At 54.5% G+C, this 18,270-nt stretch overlaps 1 protein-coding gene across 1 annotated transcript; it reads left to right on the plus strand.

The window, feature by feature from the left end:
• The first annotated feature begins 6,216 nt into the window (after positions 1-6,216).
• Positions 6,217-12,901, plus strand: LOC138238231 (myosin regulatory light chain 2, skeletal muscle). Its single transcript, XM_069188296.1, has 7 exons — positions 6,217-6,326; positions 8,992-9,087; positions 10,723-10,798; positions 11,425-11,526; positions 12,137-12,215; positions 12,369-12,417; positions 12,599-12,901. Exons 1-7 carry the CDS (start codon positions 6,324-6,326, stop codon positions 12,698-12,700), a joined length of 507 nt encoding a protein of 168 aa, XP_069044397.1. The 5' UTR covers positions 6,217-6,323; the 3' UTR covers positions 12,701-12,901.
• The last annotated feature ends 5,369 nt before the right edge of the window (positions 12,902-18,270 follow it).

The following is an 18,270-nucleotide window of genomic DNA, read 5'->3' on the forward strand; positions in this document are numbered from 1 at the left end:
TCAGTGTGTGTGTATGAACCCCTCTCTCTCTCAGTGCAGTGTTAATGTACTGGAGTGTCCAGTCAGTGTGTCTGTATTAACCCCTCTCTCTCTCAGTGCAGTGTTAATGCACTGGAGTGTCCAGTCAGTGTGTCTGTATTAACCCCCCTCTCTCTCAGTGCAGTGTTAATGTACTGGAGTGTCCAGTCAGTGTGTCTGTATTAACCCCCCTCTCTCTCAGTGCAGTGTTAATGTACTGGAGTGTCCAGTCAGTGTGTCTATATTAACCCCCCTCTCTCTCAGTGCAGTGTTAATGTACTGGAGTGTCCAGTCAGTGGGTCTGTATTAACCCCTCTCTCTCAGTGCAGTGTTAATGCACTGGAGTGTCCAGTCAGTGTGTGTGTATTAACCCCCCTCTCTCTCAGTGCAGTGTTAATGTACTGGAGTGTCCAGTCAGTGTGTGTGTATTAACCCCCCTCTCTCTCAGTGCAGTGTTAATGTACTGGAGTGTCCAGTCAGTGTGTCTGTATTAACCCCCCTCTCTCTCAGTGCAGTGTTAATGTACTGGAGTGTCCAGTCAGTGTGTCTGTATGAACCCCTCTCTCTCTCAGTGCAGTGTTAATGTACTGGAGTGATACAGACAAGTATTATTAAGAATAAGATATACAGGAAGGAAATATATATTTTCCGTGTTTGTATCAACCACTTCACAGCTTCAACCACAGGGCAATTTCCTGTTTAGGTTCCTGTTTTGAACTTTTTTTTCAAACTTATTTTTGTTTTGAGTGTCTCTAAAAGAATCTGTACTCCAGGTGTGTGTGTGTGTCTATACAGTGAGTCTGTACTCCAGGTGTGTGTGTGTGTCTATACAGTGAGTCTGTACTCCAGGTGTGTGTGTGTGTGTCTCTACAGTAAGTCTGTACTCCAGGTGTGTGTGTGTGTCTGTACAGTAAGTCTGTACTCCAGGTGTGTGTGTGTGTGTCTATACAGTGAGTCTGTACTCCAGGTGTGTGTGTGTGTCTTTACAGTGAGTCTGTACTCCAGGTTTGTGTGTGTGTGTCTATACAGTGAGTCTGTACTCCAGGTGTGTGTGTGTGTGTCTATACAGTGAGTCTGTACTCCAGGTGTGTGTGTGTGTCTATACAGTGAGTCTGTACTCCAGGTGTGTGTGTGTGTCTATACAGTGAGTCTGTACTTTGTGCTCCCAACGTCTCTGCTTCTGGACAGCAGGCAGACGTCTACAAATTAACAACATGCAAAAAAGCGTAGTGTGTATAGACAAAAGTATTATTGAAAACTATTTTACAAATTATGACTGTTTTCACTATTTTTTATAATTCCCTTACTGTTACATTACACACATCTGGAGTACAGACTCACTGTATAGACACACACAGGGAGAGAAGCTGGGGGTCAGGGGCCTCGCTCAGGGGCCCAACTCTCCAGGACACACACACACACACACACACACACACACACACACACACACACCTGGAGGACAGACTCACTGTATAGACACACACACACGCACGCACACAGGGAGAGAAGCTGGGGTTTAGGGGCCTCACTCAGGGGCCCCAGCTCTCCAGGAGACTCACACACAGACAGGGAGAGATGCTGGGGGTCAGAGCGCAGGGTCAGACATTTATACAGCACCCCTGGAGCAGCTGGGGTTCAGGGGCCTGGCTCAGGGGCCCAACTCTCCAGGACACACTGTATACACACACACACACAGAGGGAGAGAAGCTGGGGTTCAGGGGCCCAACGGAGTAGGATTCCTCTGCCGGCCGCAGGATTCGAACCGGCAACCTCCCGGCCACAGGCGCAGGTCCTGAGTCACAAAGACAGCTCCGCCCACAAACCAGGAGAGACAGGTTCTACCTCCGGGGTTCTCTACACAGGAAGTCACGAGTTTCCCAAAACAACAGAACGGCCGGCTCTCTGAACACAGTCTGGATCCCGAGCTCCAGAACCTGGGCTCTGGAGCGGATCTGAACCAGAACCTCACTGTCTGCCCTCGGTCTTCGAAGCCAGTGTCGCTGTTCAGCCGGGACATCACTACCCAGACTCAGACACCCTGAGAATCAGGTCCAGCTTCTCACTGCGCGCCCTGCAGGAGCCCAGCCTGACCAGCGTGTCGAACTGGTGTCTCCAGAAACCACAGAGCCCTCCAGTTTCAGAGACAGTCTGTCTCCACCTGCGGACCCTCCTTTTGGGAGTCACCACCAGATGGCGCTACTGATCACCACGGTGTCCCTTTGTTCCAAAGCCAGGAGACTTCATACCTGAGCCTGAAGGGACTGTGATTTCCTTCTCTCCCCACTGAACACCTTTCCTTCCCCGAGTCTCCCACCACACAGTCATACACTGCAGAAAGGCACACTGACTGCCTGGGAGTTAACAGATTATTTAAATTCAATTATAGTAACACATACAGTAAATTAACACACTCTAAATGGAATAACTTGGGGGTGATCTTTGATCCAGGCTTGAATTTTGACCTTCGTGGGCAGAGGTGTGTAAAACCATGATTCGTCTGCCTCAGAGATATCGCCAGTCTGCAGCCTTTGCTGTCTCTGACTAGAACTGAAGAGCAGGTCAACACGTTAGTTTTCTCTCAGAGTGATTCCTGCAATGCTCTACTCTCTGGGGTTTCTAAATCCACACTGAACAAACTCCAGTCTGTCCAGAATCCGCCAGCCACAATCCTGACCAGGTCCAGTGCAAGTAATCCCATCACTCCTGTCCTGGAGTCCCTGCACTGGCTTCCCGTCAGGTTTCGTGTCGACTTCCAAATCCTCCTGCTCGCCTGTAAGGCTCTGCTTGTCTGAGCTGCTGTCGCCCTGCTCCCCACCTCACCACCTTCGCTCCTCTGATTCTGCTCTCCTGTCTGTCCCCCAGGCCCCTCGACACTCTAGGGGTGACAGGGCTTCTCCTGCTGCGCCCCCAAGCTCTGGACTCTCTCCCCAAGGACATCAGAGAGTCTCCTTCTCTTAACCCCTTCAGATCCAGACTCAACCTTCCTCTTCGGAAACGCTTTTACTGACTCAGGTCTGTGTCTCTTCCTCTTTGACTTCGGTTTGAATCCCTGGTTTCAGTTCCTCGAACTCTGTAATCGCCTGTCTCTGTGTCTTTTTCTTTGTCTTTAAAGTGCTTTAGAAGCTATTTTAAAGGCGCTATATAATGTTTATATATAAGTTTATGATACTGATTGGCGTTGTGCACAGTGGCAGGATGCGAGAGTACTTTCACACTGAAGCCAGCTGGGAAAGTGAGAGAGGGGTCTCAGTTCTGACAGGGAAAGTCAGTCTATTTCTGTCTCTTTCAGCTGTTCCCTTGTCTGTCCCCCCTCCCCCCTCCCCCCTCATTCTCTTCCCTCATTATCTCGCCTGCCTGCTGTCGCCCTCCCACTGGGAGAGCTGATCCAGGCTCTGATTGTCCATCTACAGCTGAGAGCATCAGACACACTGATTAACACTGCACTGAGAGAGAGAGGGGTTAATACAGACACACTGACTGGACACTCCAGTACATTAACACTGCACTGAGAGAGAGGGGTTAATACAGACACACTGACTGGACACTCCAGTACATTAACACTGCACTGAGAGAGAGAGAGGGGTTAATACAGACACACTGACTGGACACTCCAGTACATTAACACTGCACTGAGAGAGAGGGGTTAATACAGACACACTGACTGGACACTCCAGTACATGAACACTGCACTGAGAGAGAGAGGGGTTAATACACATACACTGACTGGACACTCCAGTACATTAACACTGCACTGAGAGAGAGAGGGGTTAATACAGACACACTGACTGGACACTCCAGTACATTAACACTGCACTGAGAGAGAGGGGTTAATACAGACACACTGACTGGACACTCCAGTACATGAACACTGCACTGAGAGAGAGAGGGGTTAATACACATACACTGACTGGACACTCCAGTACATTAACACTGCACTGAGAGAGAGAGGGGTTAATACAGACACACTGACTGGACACTCCAGTACATTAACACTGCACTGAGAGAGAGAGAGGGGTTAATACAGACACACTGACTGGACACTCCAGTACATTAACACTGCACTGAGAGAGAGAGAGGGGTTCATACAGACACACTGACTGGACACTCCAGTACATTAACACTGCACTGAGAGAGAGAGGGGTTAATACACACACACTGACTGGACACTCCAGTACATTAACACTGCACTGAGAGAGAGAGAGGGGTTCATACAGACACACTGACTGGACACTCCAGTACATTAACACTGCACTGAGAGAGAGAGGGGTTAATACACACACACTGACTGGACACTCCAGTACATTAACACTGCACTGAGAGAGAGAGAGGGGTTAATACACACACACTGACTGGACACTCCAGTACATTAACACTGCACTGAGAGAGAGGGGTTCATACACACACACTGACTGGACACTCCAGTACATTAACACTGCACTGAGAGAGAGAGGGTTGAGGTTTTAAAAAGACCTTCATTCCATTAGAACAACAAAACCAAAAACAAACAACAAACAACAAACGGAGTCTCCTCCTCCCCCTCCCGCACTCAACACATAAAATCATCAGCTGTCAACATGACCACTGCTTTCCACTGCTCCCCCGTTCACACCTCCTGACACCCCCAACACGCCGGGCACAGCTCTCGGGGTGTCACCCCGCGCCCCTGAGACCCAGCGAGTCCTGACCCCCCTGCTGTGGAGAAACTCTCTCCCCTGACTGCGGTCTCACGAACGTCACCCCAGCAGAGCCAATGAGCACCCCCAGACCTGTGGCCCCCATCATCGCCCCCGTCAGGCTCCAGCAGGTGACCCAGGTCTGAGACTCTCTCTGGTCACGGCTGCGTGCGGAGGGCTGGGGGCCGGCGGGGACTGGGGCCACAGGGGTCACAGGGGTCACAGGGACTGCTGAACTGGGCTGTCCAGACTCACCCTCTGCCTGCTCTCAGCCTCCAGTGCCACAGGGCCAGTGGACATGAGGCGACGTCCACCTGTCCATCTGTCCATCTGTCCACCCCTCCATCTCTTTATCAACTCTCGACCCCTCTCTTCCTGACTGCGGTCCGTCACAGGACACACACACACACCCTGGACAGGACAGCTGTGCTCTGTGTGTGGTTTACTGTTCAGTCATGTGAAGAGTGAGCGGGGAGGGGTGGGAGGGGGTGAGGACTTTGTGAGGAGTGAGGGGTGAACAGGTAGGAGTGAGGGGTGAGAGGAGTGAGAGGGGGTGAGGAGTGAACAGGTAGGAGTGAGAGGTTGGGGGTGAGGAGTGTGAGGTGATGAGTGAGGGGTGAACAGGTAGGAGTGAGTGGTGAGGTTTGTGAGGGGTGAGAGGAGTTAGTGGGTGTGAGGGGTGAGGTTTGTGAGGGGTAAGGGGTGAACAGGTAGGTGTGAGGGGGGAGTGAGGGGTGAGGAGAGCAAGGGGTGAGGAGTGTGAGGGATGAGTGAGGGGACTGAGGGGTGAGGGGACTGAGGGGTGAACAGGTAGGAGTGAGAGAGGGTGAGGGGAGTGAGGGGTGAGAGAGGGTGAGGGGAGTGAGGTGTGAACAGGTAGGAGTGAGGGGGGTGAGGGGTGAGGGGAGTGAGGTGTGAGGGGTTAGGGGAGTGAGGAGTGAGAGAGGGTGAGGGGAGTGAGGTGTGAACAGGTAGGAGTGAGGGGAGCGAGGGGTGAGGGGAGTGAGAGAGGGTGAGGGGAGTGAGGTGTGAACAGGTAGGAGTGAGGGGAGCGAGGGGTGAGGGGAGTGAGGGGGGTGAGGAGTGAGGTGTGAGGGGAGTGAGGAGTGAGAGAGGGTGAGGGGACTGAGGTGTGAACAGGTAGGAGTGAGGGGAGCGAGGGGTGAGGGGAGTGAGAGAGGGTGAGGGGAGTGAGGTGTGAGGGGGGTGAGGTGTGAGGGGAGTGAGGGGTGAACAGGTAGGAGTGAGGGGGTGAGGAGTGAGGGGTGACTTGAGCAGCTCAGAAAGCGCAGGGCTGTGCTCAGAGACTCCTGGAGGCTGCTGGGAGGGACAGGCAGACCTGACTCAGGAATGTCCACCGATGGTCCCGGCTCTGTCCATATTAGTACACGCCAGCGACGCGCCGCCGTCCCATTCCAAGACACGGGGCTATTTCTGAGGTGAAAGACGAGCCCTCCTGCTCTCTCTCCCTCCTTCTTGGACAAGCCCCACGGCGCTGCTATAGTTAGCCCCCGGAGGCCGGGGTATATAAGTCCCGGGGGACCGGTGCCCTCATGTCAGTCAGCTCTCCCTCGTGGTCCGGCGCAGGCTCCTCTCTCATCCCGAACCTCCAAGCTCCGATCCCAGCACAGCATGGTGAGTATCCTGGCTTTCCTGCCACTCCACGCACGCTCCGAGGGATTTCCTGGGAGAGTTGAGTCTGTGTGAGGGGGGAGGGTGGGGGCGCAGGGCAGCCCAGCTGTTGGGCTATTCTCTGACGGAGCAGCAGGATCAGATCAGCCCCCTGGATGGGCCAGCTCTTGTCTCTCGTGTCTCAGACCCCAGCCTGCTCTCCAGGACACACACACACACAGACACACACACAGGGAGAGGAGCTGGGGGTCAGGGGCCTGGCTCAGGGGCCCCAGCTCTCCAGGAGACACACACACACAGGGAGAGGAGCTGGGGGTCAGGGGCCTGACTCAGGGGCCCCTGCTCTCCAGGAGACACACACACGCAGGGAGAGGAGCTGGGGGTCAGGGGCCTCTCAGGGGCCCCAGCTCTCCAGGAGACACACACACACAGGGAGAGGAGCTGGGTGTCAGGGGCCTGACTCAGGGGCCCCAGCTCTCCAGGAGACACACACGCACACACAGGGAGAGGAGCTGGGGGTCAGGGGCCTGACTCAGGGGCCCCTGCTCTCCAGGAGACACACACACACACACACACACACACACACACACACACACACGCACACAGGGAGAAGAGCTGGGGGTCAGGGGCCTAGCTCAGGGGCCCCAGCTCTCCAGGAGACACACACACAGGGAGAGGAGCTGGGGGTCAGGGGCCTATCTCAGGGGCCAAAGCTCTCCAGGAGACACACACACACCCGGCCGTGGGATTCGTACCAGCAACCTCCCAGCCCCGGGTGCAGGTCCTGAGCCCCAGAGCCACCCCACCGCCCCAGTGCTGTCTGAGCCTGGGCACACAGGAGACACTCGCACACGCCTTCGGAAACGTCTAGTCTGGCTTTCAAAAGACACACGGGTTTCACTCTTCTGGGGGTAGACTGAGCTATTGTGCGAAGACGTCAGTCATGCGTCAGTTCATTGAGGACAGGGCTTAAGAGACACGAAGTTCTCTGCTGTCCCAAACCAGGCTGTTCTAGAGCTAATTTTCCACGTCAGGTTATTGACAACCTTATTACCAACAGTATTACTGTCCCACACAGAGACACACCTCTTTTACAGCACTGATCTCTATTACTGTCCCACACAGAGACACACCTCTTTTACAGCACTGATCTCTATTACTGTCCCACACAGAGACACAGCTCTTTTACAGCACTGATCTCTATTACTGTCCCACACAGAGACACACCTCTTTTACAGCACTGATCTCTATTACTGTCACACACAGAGACACAGCTCTCTTACAGCACTGATCTCTGTTATTGTCACACAGAGACACAGCTCTCTTACAGCACTGATCTCTATTACTGTCACACAGAGACACAGTTCTTTTACAGCACTGATCTCTGTTATTGTCACACAGAGACACAGCTCTTTTACAGCACTGATCTCTATTACTGTCACACATAGAGACACAGCTCTTTTACGGCACTGATCTCTATTACTGTCACACACAGAGACACAGCTCTCTTACAGCACTGATCTCTATTACTGTCCCACACAGAGACACAGCTCTCTTACAGCACTGATCTCTATTACTGTCCCACACAGAGACACAGCTCTTTTACAGCACTGATCTCTATTACTGTCCCACACAGAGACACAGCTCTCTTACAGCACTGATCTCTATTACTGTCCCACACAGAGACACAGCTCTCTTACAGCACTGATCTCTATTACTGTCACACAGAGACACAGCTCTTTTACAGCACTGATCTCTATTACTGTCCCCACACAGAGACACAGCTCTCTTACAGCACTGATCTCTATTACTGTCACACAGAGACACAGCTCTTTTACAGCACTGATCTCTATTACTGTCACACACAGAGACACAGCTCTTTTACAGCACTGATCTCTATTACTGTCCCACACAGAGACACAGCTCTCTTACAGCACTGATCTCTATTACTGTCACACAGAGACACAGCTCTCTTACAGCACTGATCTCTATTACTGTCCCACACAGAGACACAGCTCTTTTACAGCACTGATCTCTATTACTGTCCCACCCAGAGACACAGCTCTCTTACAGCACTGATCTCTATTACTGTCCCACACAGAGACACAACTCTTTTACAACACTGATCTCTATTACTGTCACACATAGAGACACAGCTCTTTTACAGCCCTGATCTCAGTGGAGTTGGAAGACAGTTCATCCCTGATGGATGCAATTAAAGCTGATATTCAAAACCAACATAGATAAATATTTCCCCTCAGATTCTCATTGAAAGTTAAAGGACAGTCGACAGTTGTGACTTGATGGTCAGTGTTCAATAATGAAGAAGTGTCTGACGCAGTGTCGGTGCTGTGTCTGCAGTGTGTAGGTCTGTGTCTGACACAGTGTCGGTGTTGTGTCTGCAGTGTGTAGGTCTGTGTCTGACGCAGTGTCGGTGCTGTGTCTGCAGTGTGCAGGTCTGTGTCTGATGCAGTGTCGGTGCTGTGTCTGCAGTGTGTAGGTCTGTGTCTGACGCAGTGTCGGTGTTGTGTCTACAGTGTGTAGGTCTGTGTCTGACGCAGTGTCGGTGCTGTGTCTGCAGTGTGTAGGTCTGTGTCTGACGCAGTGTCGGTGTTGTGTCTACAGTGTGTAGGTCTGTGTCTGACGCAGTGTCTGTTTTACACTACAGGCACCCAAGAAGGCCAAGAGGAGGCAGACAGCAGAGGGCGGTTCCTCCAATGTGTTCTCCATGTTCGAGCAGAGCCAGATCCAGGAGTACAAGGAGGTGCGTGTTACTGTGACACACACACTGTCACACACTGACACACACTGTCACACACTGTCACACACCGACACACAGTGACACACACTGTCAGACACTGACACACACTGACACACACTGTCACACAGTGATGCACACCGACACACAGTGACACACAGTGACACACAGTGACACACACTGTCAGACACTCACACACTGACACACACTGACACACACAGAGCCCTGGTCAGGAAAAGCAGAGAAAAAACAGTTTTGTCCCTGTGGGCATATATATGACTGCTGGTCAGTCCAGATCCCAGGACACTGTCAGTAAGAGTAGGGGTGTCCTGACTGCTGGTCAGTCCAGATCCCAGGACACTGTCAGTAAGAGTAGGGGTGTCCAGTCCGCTGGTCAGTACAGATCCCGGGACACTGTCAGTAAGAGTAGGGGTGTCCAGTCCACTGGTCAGTACAGATCCCGGGACACTGTCAGTAAGAGTAGGGGTGTCCAGTCCGCTGGTCAGTACAGATCCCAGGACACTGTCAGTAAGAGTAGGGGTGTCCAGTCCACTGGTCAGTACAGATCCCGGGACACTGTCAGTAAGAGTAGGGGTGTCCTGACTGCTGGTCAGTACAGATCCCAGGACACTGTCAGTAAGAGTAGGGGTGTCCAGTCCACTGGTCAGTACAGATCCCAGGACACTGTCAGTAAGAGTAGGGGTGTCCAGTCCACTGGTCAGTACAGATCCCGGGACACTGTCAGTAAGAGTAGGGGTGTCCAGTCTGCTGGTCAGTACAGATCCCAGGACACCGTCAGTAAGAGTAGGGGTGTCCTGACTGCTGGTCAGTACAGATCCCAGGACACTGTCAGTAAGAGTAGGGGTGTCCAGTCCACTGGTCAGTACAGATCCCGGGACACTGTCAGTAAGAGTAGGGGTGTCCAGTCCACTGGTCAGTACAGATCCCGGGACACCGTCAGTAAGAGTAGGGGTGTCCTGACTGCTGGTCAGTACAGATCCCAGGACACTGTCAGTAAGAGTAGGGGTGTCCAGTCCGCTGGTCAGTACAGATCCCAGGACACTGTCAGTAAGAGTAGGGGTGTCCTGACTGCTGTTGATTTGGAGAGGGGGGCTGTTGACTGACGCGAACAGGGGGGCGGGGGGTCAGGAAGGCGTAACTGACACCAGCACCTTGAGAGACTCCTGGGAATGTCTTACACAGCAGGGCTACACTGCTCCCGGCCGTATAAGTACAGCACAGAGCACAGCTGCAGGGGATCAGGTTCCCAAGGGAATATTTTAACACTGGCAGAGCTGCTGGGATCTGCCTTAGTTCTGAACTGGGATTCTAATCAGACTCCACTGACACTGACAGAGCAGTCTGAGACTCTCCAGGCTGGACTGGACTGACTGGACTGGGAGCTGGATGAGTTCTGAACTGGGATTATAATCAGACTCCACTGACACTGACAGAGCAGTCTGAGACTCTCCAGGCTGGACTGGTCTGACTGGACTGGGAGCTGGATGAGTTCTGAACTGGGATTATAGTCTGACTCCACTGACACTGAGAGAGCTGGACCCAGCTGGACTGTTTCCAGTGTTTCCAGTGTTTCCAGTGTTTCCATGAATCCTTCTCCCCTGACCTGTCTGTTTCTCGCAGGCCTTCACTGTGATCGACCAGAACAGAGACGGGATCATCAGCAAGGATGACCTCCGAGACACCCTGGCTGCCATGGGTAACTGCTTTAACCTCTCTTCCTAGACACCGCTGAGCTGAGCCCCCACACCCCCTGAGCCCCCTGAGCCCTGAGCCCTGAGCCCCCACACCCCCTGAGCCCCCTGAGCCCTGAGCCCTGAGCCCCCTGAGCCCCGAGCCCCCACACCCCCTGAGTCCCCTGAGCCCTGAACCCTGAGCCCCCTGAGCCCTGAGCCCTGAGCCCCCTGAGCCCCGAGCCCCCACACCCCCTGAGCCCCCTGAGCCCTGAGCCCTGAGCCCTGAGCCCCCTGAGCCCTGAGCCCTGAGCCCTGAGGCCTGAGCCCTGAGCCCCCTGAGCCCCCTGAGCCCTGAGCCCCCTGAGGCCTGAGCCCTGAGCCCTGAGCCCTGAGCCCTGAGCCCTGAGCCCCCTGAGCCCTGAGCCCCCTGAGCCCTGAGCCCTGAGCCCCCTGAGCCCCGAGCCCCCACACCCCCTGAGTCCCCTGAGCCCTGAGCCCTGAGCCCCCTGAGCCCTGAGCCCCCACACTCCCTGAGCCCCTACACCCCCTGAGCCCTGAGCCCTGAGCCCTGAGCCCCCTGAGCCCTGAGCCCTGAGCCCTGAGCCACGACAGTGCGACAGTGTGCTTACCACCCTCTGGCTCTCTGCAGGCACCAACATGAAGAGTGAGGAGCTGGATGCCATGGTCAAGGAAGCCAGTGGACCCATCAACTTCACTGTGTTCCTCACCATGTTCGGAGAGAAACTCAGAGGTGACATTCTCTTCCCCTCTCTCTCTCAGTGCAGTGTTGATGTACTGGAGTGTCCAGTCAGTGTGTCTGTATGAACCCCTCTCTCTCTCAGTGCAGTGTTAATGTACTGGAGTGTCCAGTCAGTGTGTCTGTATGAACCCCTCTCTCTCTCAGTGCAGTGTTAATGTACTGGAGTGTCCAGTCAGTGTGTCTGTATTAACCCCTCTCTCTCTCAGTGCAGTATTAATGTACTGGAGTGTCCAGTCAGTGTGTCTGTATTAACCTCTCTCTCTCTCTCTCTCTCTCAGTGCAGTGTTAATGTACTGGAGTGTCCAGTCAGTGTGTCTGTATTAACCCCTCTCTCTCTCAGTGCAGTGTTAATGTACTGGAGTGTCCAGTCAGTGTGTCTGTATGAACCCCTCTCTCTCTCAGTGCAGTATTAATGTACTGGAGTGTCCAGTCAGTGTGTCTGTATTAACCTCTCTCTCTCTCTCTCTCTCTCAGTGCAGTGTTAATGTACTGGAGTGTCCAGTCAGTGTGTCTGTATTAACCCCTCTCTCTCTCAGTGCAGTGTTAATGTACTGGAGTGTCCAGTCAGTGTGTCTGTATGAACCCCTCTCTCTCTCTTCAGGCGCTGACCCAGAAGACGTCATTCTTGGTGCCTTCAAGGTGCTCGACCCACAGGGTACTGGCACCATCAAGAAGGCCTTGTGAGTACCTGCCTAGCCAGCCATCACCTACAGATTTCTGTAATATCATATGGAGCGTTTATATATAGTATTTACTCAACTTCCACTGTATACAATACCCACAATCAAGTCAGTAAACCAGTTTTTGAAAAGCCATTTTGTCTCTCTTTGTAGCCTGGAGGAGCTCCTGACCACCCAGTGTGATAGGTTCTCTCCAGAAGAGGTAAGAGGAGTATGTCTAGTTATCACTGTTTCAGCTCTCTGACTCTCTCAGTGCAGTGTTAATGTACTGGAGTGTCCAGTCAGTGTGTCTGTATTAACCCCTCTCTCTCTCAGTGCAGTGTTAATGTACTGGAGTGTCCAGTCAGTGTGTCTGTATTAACCCCTCTCTCTCTCTCTCTCAGATGAAGAACCTCTGGACTGCCTTCCCTCCAGATGTGGCCGGCAATGTCGACTACAAGAACATCTGCTACGTCATCACACACGGAGAGGAGAAGGAGGAGTAGAGTCTCGTCCCGACCTCTCCCTCCGCTCCCCGTCCTGACTGCATTCCTCCCTGCCCCCCGCCCCGCCCCGCCCCGCCCTGTCGCGCTGTACAGATCCCCCTCCCCACACCGGACTGTCCCGTAACGGGACCGGCAGAGAGAGGCGACTGCGGGCGTGTGGGCAGGGAGCTCTTCACCCAATAAAGCTACCTTCTGAACAAACCGCCTCTCTCCCTCTCTCCCTCCTGCTCCTCTCTCTCCCTCAGCTCTGACTGAGAGCAGCTCCCGTTCCAGCAGCGACACCGGTCCGGTCTCAGAGACAGCAGGACCGCAGTGACACCGGTCCGGTCTCAGAGACAGCAGGACCGCAGTGACACCGGTCCGGTCTCAGAGACAGCAGGACCGCAGCGACACCGGTCCGGTCTCAGAGACAGCAGGACCGCAGTGACACCGGTCCGGTCTCAGAGACAGCAGGACCGCAGAGACACAGATCCAGTCTCAGAGACAGCAGGACCACAGTGACACAGGTCCGGTCTCAGAGACAGCAGGACCGCGGTGACGTTAATCTGGTCTCAGAGACAGCAGGACCGCAGTGACACAGATCCAGTCTCAGAGACAGCAGTGACACATGTCCGGTCTCAAAGACAGCAGGACCGCAGCGACACCGGTCCGGTCTCAGAGACAGCAGGACCGCAGTGACACCGGTCCGGTCTCAGAGACAGCAGGACCGCAGCAACACCGGTCCGGTCTCAGAGACAGCAGGACCGCAGTGACACAGATCCAGTCTCAGAGACAGCAGGACCGCAACGACACCAGTCCGGTCTCAGAGACAGCAGGACAGCAGTGACACCGGTCCGGTCTCCGAGACAGCAGTGACACCGGTCCGGTCTCAGAGACAGCAGGACCGCAACGACACCGGTCCGGTCTCAGAGACAGCAGGACCGCAGAGACACAGATCCAGTCTCAGAGACAGCAGGACCGCAGTGACACAGATCCCGTCTCAGAGACAGTAGTGACGCAGGTCCGGTCTCAGAGACAGCAGGACCGCAACGACACCGGTCCGGTCTCAGAGACAGCAGGACCGCAGAGACACAGATCCAGTCTCAGAGACAGCAGGACCGCAGTGACACAGATCCCGTCTCAGAGACAGTAGTGACGCAGGTCCGGTCTCAGAGACAGCAGGACCGCAACGACACCGGTCCGGTCTCAGAGACAGCAGGACCACACTGACATTGATCTGGTCTCAGAGACAGCAGGACAGCAGTGACACCGGTCCGGTCTCAGAGACAGCAGGACCGCAGTGACACCGGTCCGGTCTCAGAGACAGCAGGACCACACTGACATTGATCTGGTCTCAGAGACAGCAGGACAGCAGTGACACAGGTCCGGTCTCTCTCAGAGACAGCAGGACCGCAGAGACACAGATCCAGTCTCAGAGACAGCAGGACCGCAGTGACATTGATCTGGTCTCAGAGACAGCAGGACAGCAGTGACACCGGTCCGGTCTCAGAGACAGCAGGACCGCAGAGACACAGATCCAGTCTCAGAGACAGCAGGACCGCAGTGACATTGATCTGGTCTCAGAGACAGCAGGACCACAGTGACACCGGTCCGATCTCAGAGACAGCAGGACCGCGGTGACGTTGATCTGGTCTCGGGGCTGTGATCAGTGGGCCCAGTTTGTACTGGAGCTGCAGGACTGACGTCCTCAGCTGTGTCCCTCTCTCCTCCTGCCAGCAGGCAGAGGCTGGGGGGGTCTTTTACAATAACAGACCCCCCCAGCGCGAGAGAGCAGGGCAGGCGCAGGGACGAGGGGGCAAGACAGACTTCACAAAGTGAGGCTGCTGCTGGGGGGGAGAGGGAGAGACAGGAGGGGGCGCCAGAGGACCCTGCATCTGCACCCCTTCCTCCATCCTCCAGTCACAGTGTCTCTGTAAGGAACTCAAAACAACTGCAAATAAATGCTTTGGTTTCGTACCCCTGAGTCTCTGGTGGTGTCAGCGGGAGGGAGAGTGGGGAACACACACAGCCCAGCTATTTCTACCCACAGTCTCCTCCAGCCAGGCTTGTTGCACACTCCCACCCCCCTTAGCGTAAAGAAGACCACTGTTCCACCCTGCGGCAGATGACTGTACATAGTATTCACGATGAGGCGGGCTCAGAGTCAGCGTGTCATTATCACACAGCGCTCAGAGTCAGCGTGTCATTATCACACAGCGCTCAGAGTCAGCGTGTCATTATCGCACAGCGCTCAGAGTCACAGTGTCATTATCACACAGCGCTCAGAGTCAGTGTGTCATTATCGCACAGCGCTCAGAGTCAGCGTGTCATTATCACACAGCGCTCAGAGTCACAGTGTCATTATCGCACAGCGCTCAGAGTCACAGTGTCATTATCACACTGCGCTCAGAGTCAGTGTGTCATTATCACACAGCGCTCAGAGTCAGCGTGTCATTATCACACAGCGCTCAGAGTCAGTGTGTCATTATCGCACAGCGCTCAGAGTCAGTGTGTCATTATCACACAGCGCTCAGAGTCAGCGTGTCATTATCACACAGCGCTCAGAGTCAGTGTGTCATTATCGCACAGCGCTCAGAGTCACAGTGTCATTATCACACAGCGCTCAGAGTCACAGTGTCATTATCACACAGCGCTCAGAGTCAGTGTGTCATTATCGCACAGCGCTCAGAGTCAGCGTGTCATTTTCACACAGCGCTCAGAGTCACAGTGTCATTATCACACAGCGCTCAGAGTGAGGGGTGACCTGTCTCCTGTGTGAGAGGAGCTCAGAGTGAGGGGTGACCTGTCTCCTGTGTGTGAGAGGAGCTCAGAGTGAGGGGTGACCTGTCTCCTGTGTGTGAGAGGAGCTCAGAGTGAGGGGTGACCTGTCTCCTGTGTGTGAGAGGAGCTCAGAGTGAGGGGTGACCTGTCTCCTGTGTGAGAGGAGCTCAGAGTGAGGGGTGACCTGTCTCCTGTGTGTGAGAGGAGCTCAGAGTGAGGGGTGACCTGTCTCCTGTGTGTGAGAGGAGCTCAGAGTGAGGGGTGACCTGTCTCCTGTGTGTGAGAGGAGCTCAGAGTGAGGGGTGACCTGTCTCCTGTGTGTGAGAGGAGCTCAGAGTGAGGGGTGACCTGTCTCCTGTGTGTGAGAGGAGCTCAGAGTGAGGGGTGACCTGTCTCCTGTGTGTGAGAGAAGCTCAGAGTGAGGGGTGACCTGTCTCCTGTGTGTGAGAGGAGCTCAGAGTCAGGGGTGACCTGTCTCCTGTGTGTGAGAGGAGCTCAGAGTGAGGGGTGACCTGTCTCCTGTGTGTGAGAGGAGCTCAGAGTGAGGGGTGACCTGTCTCCTGTGTGTGAGAGGAGCTCAGAGTGAGGGGTGACCTGTCTCCTGTGTGAGAGAGGAGCTCAGAGTGAGGGGTGACCTGTCTCCTGTGTGTGAGAGGAGCTCAGAGTCAGGGGTGACCTGTCTCCTGTGTGAGAGGAGCTCAGAGTGAGGGGTGACCTGTCTCCTGTGTGTGAGAGGAGCTCAGAGTGAGGGGTGACCTGTCTCCTGTGTGTGAGAGAAGCTCAGAGTGAGGGGTGACCTGTCTCCTGTGTGAGAGGAGCTATAAGAACAGGTTTAGGGTTCAAGCAGGCTGGAGGGAAGGCTGATGAGTTAACGAGGTCTGATTAACCTTCGCCTCCCCAGAGTGGATGAGGTGCATGCTGTCGGTTTGGCGGCCCTCTGGTGGCTGGATGTTGGTACTGTAACATGCCAGGCATTATTATTATTAATAATAATAATAATAATAATAATAATTGCTTACACTTATATAGCGCTTTTCTGGACACTCCACTCAAAGTGCTTTACAGGTAATGGGGATCCCCTCCACCACCACCAGAGTGCAGCCCCACCTGGATGATGCAACAGCAGCCATAGTGCGCCAGAACGCTCCCCACACACCAGCTCTCAGTGGGGAGGAGAGCAGAGTGATGAAGCCAGTTCAGAGAGGGGGGTTATTAGGAGGCCATGATTGGTAAGGGCCAATGGGAAATTTGTCCAGGACGCCGGGGTTACACCCTTACTCTTTTCGAGAAGCGCCCTGGGATTTTTAATGACCACAGAGAGTCAGGACCTCAGTTTTACGTCTCATCCAAAGGACGGCGCCTGTTTACAGTATAGTGTCCCCGTCACTATACTGGGGCATTAGGACCCACATGGACCGCAGGGTGAGCGCCCCCTGCTGGCCCCACTAACACCTCTTCCAGCAGCAACCTTAGTTTTTCCCAGGAGGTCTCCCCTCCAGGTACTGACCAGGCTCACACCTGCTGAGCTCCAGTGGGCTGCCAGTTGGGAGTTGCAGGGTGATAGGGTGTTAATATCATTGTGCTCTGCAGTTCAATTCCAGGGTACCCCACATCCAGGACCCTGGAGCCCCAGAACCAGACGCCGTCGTCGTCAGCGCAGCGCAGGTGCTACTGCTGTCGGTGATGTATACTGTAGGTACAGTACGTATGTCACCAAACAAGGGTTCGAAGACCGAGGGCCGACAGTGAGGTTCTGGTTCAGATCCGCTCCAGAGCACCCTCACCCAGCTCCCAGCCCACTGGAGCCCAGCAGGGGGCGCTGTCCCCCAGCTCACAGCCCACTGGAGCCCAGCGGGGGGCGCCCTCACCCAGCTCACAGCCCACTGGAGCCCAGCAGGGGGCGCTGTCCCTCAGCTCACAGCCCACTGGAGCCCAGCAGGGGGCGCTGTCCCTCAGCTCACAGCCCACTGGAGCCCAGCAGGGGGAGCCTGGCCAGTACCTGGAGGGGAGACTCCTGGGAGAGGTGTGAGTGGGGCCAGCAGGGGGCGCTCTCACCCTGCGCTCTGATGCCCCAGTACAGTGATGGTGAGCTATAAAAGAGTAGGGCTGGACACTGACGGGGACACTGGACTGTAAGAAGGCTCCGTCCTTCTCATGAGACATGAAACCGATGTCCTGATTCTCGGTGCTCATTAAAATCCAGGGGTGTCTCTATAAAAGTGTTGGGGTGTCACCCCGGTGTCCCCCTGGTCTTTACCAGGCCAGTCCTCCTAATAACCCCTAATGACCTCTGACCTGTCCTCATCACTCTGCTCTCCTCCACTGAGAGCTGCTGTGTGGGAGAGGACTGGAGTATCATCCAGGTGTGTGTGTCTCACTGGAGGGACAGACTGGGACACTGTGTGTGTGTGTGTGTGTGTGTGTGTCTCACATTAGGGACAGACTGGGACACTGTGTGTGTGTGTGGTGTCACAGGAGGGACAATGTGTGTGTGTGTCTCACAGGAGGGAGACTGTGTGTGTTTGTGTGTGTGTATATCACAGGAGGGACACTGTGTGTGTGTTTCACAGGAGAGACACACTGGGACACTGTGTGTGTGGGTGTCTAACAGGAGGGACAGACTGGGACACTCTGAGTGTGTCTCACAGGAGGGACAGACTGGGACACTGTGTGTGTGTCTCACAGGAGGGACAGACTGGGACTGTGCGTGTGTGTGTCTCACAGGTGGGACACGGTGTGTGTGTCTCACAGGAGGGATACTGTTTGTGTGTTTAACAGGAGGGACAGACTGGTACACTGTGTGTGTCTAA

This window comes from Lepisosteus oculatus, chromosome 4 (genome assembly GCF_040954835.1).
Source record: "Lepisosteus oculatus isolate fLepOcu1 chromosome 4, fLepOcu1.hap2, whole genome shotgun sequence".
In the NCBI taxonomy this organism is placed as follows: domain Eukaryota; kingdom Metazoa; phylum Chordata; class Actinopteri; order Semionotiformes; family Lepisosteidae; genus Lepisosteus; species Lepisosteus oculatus.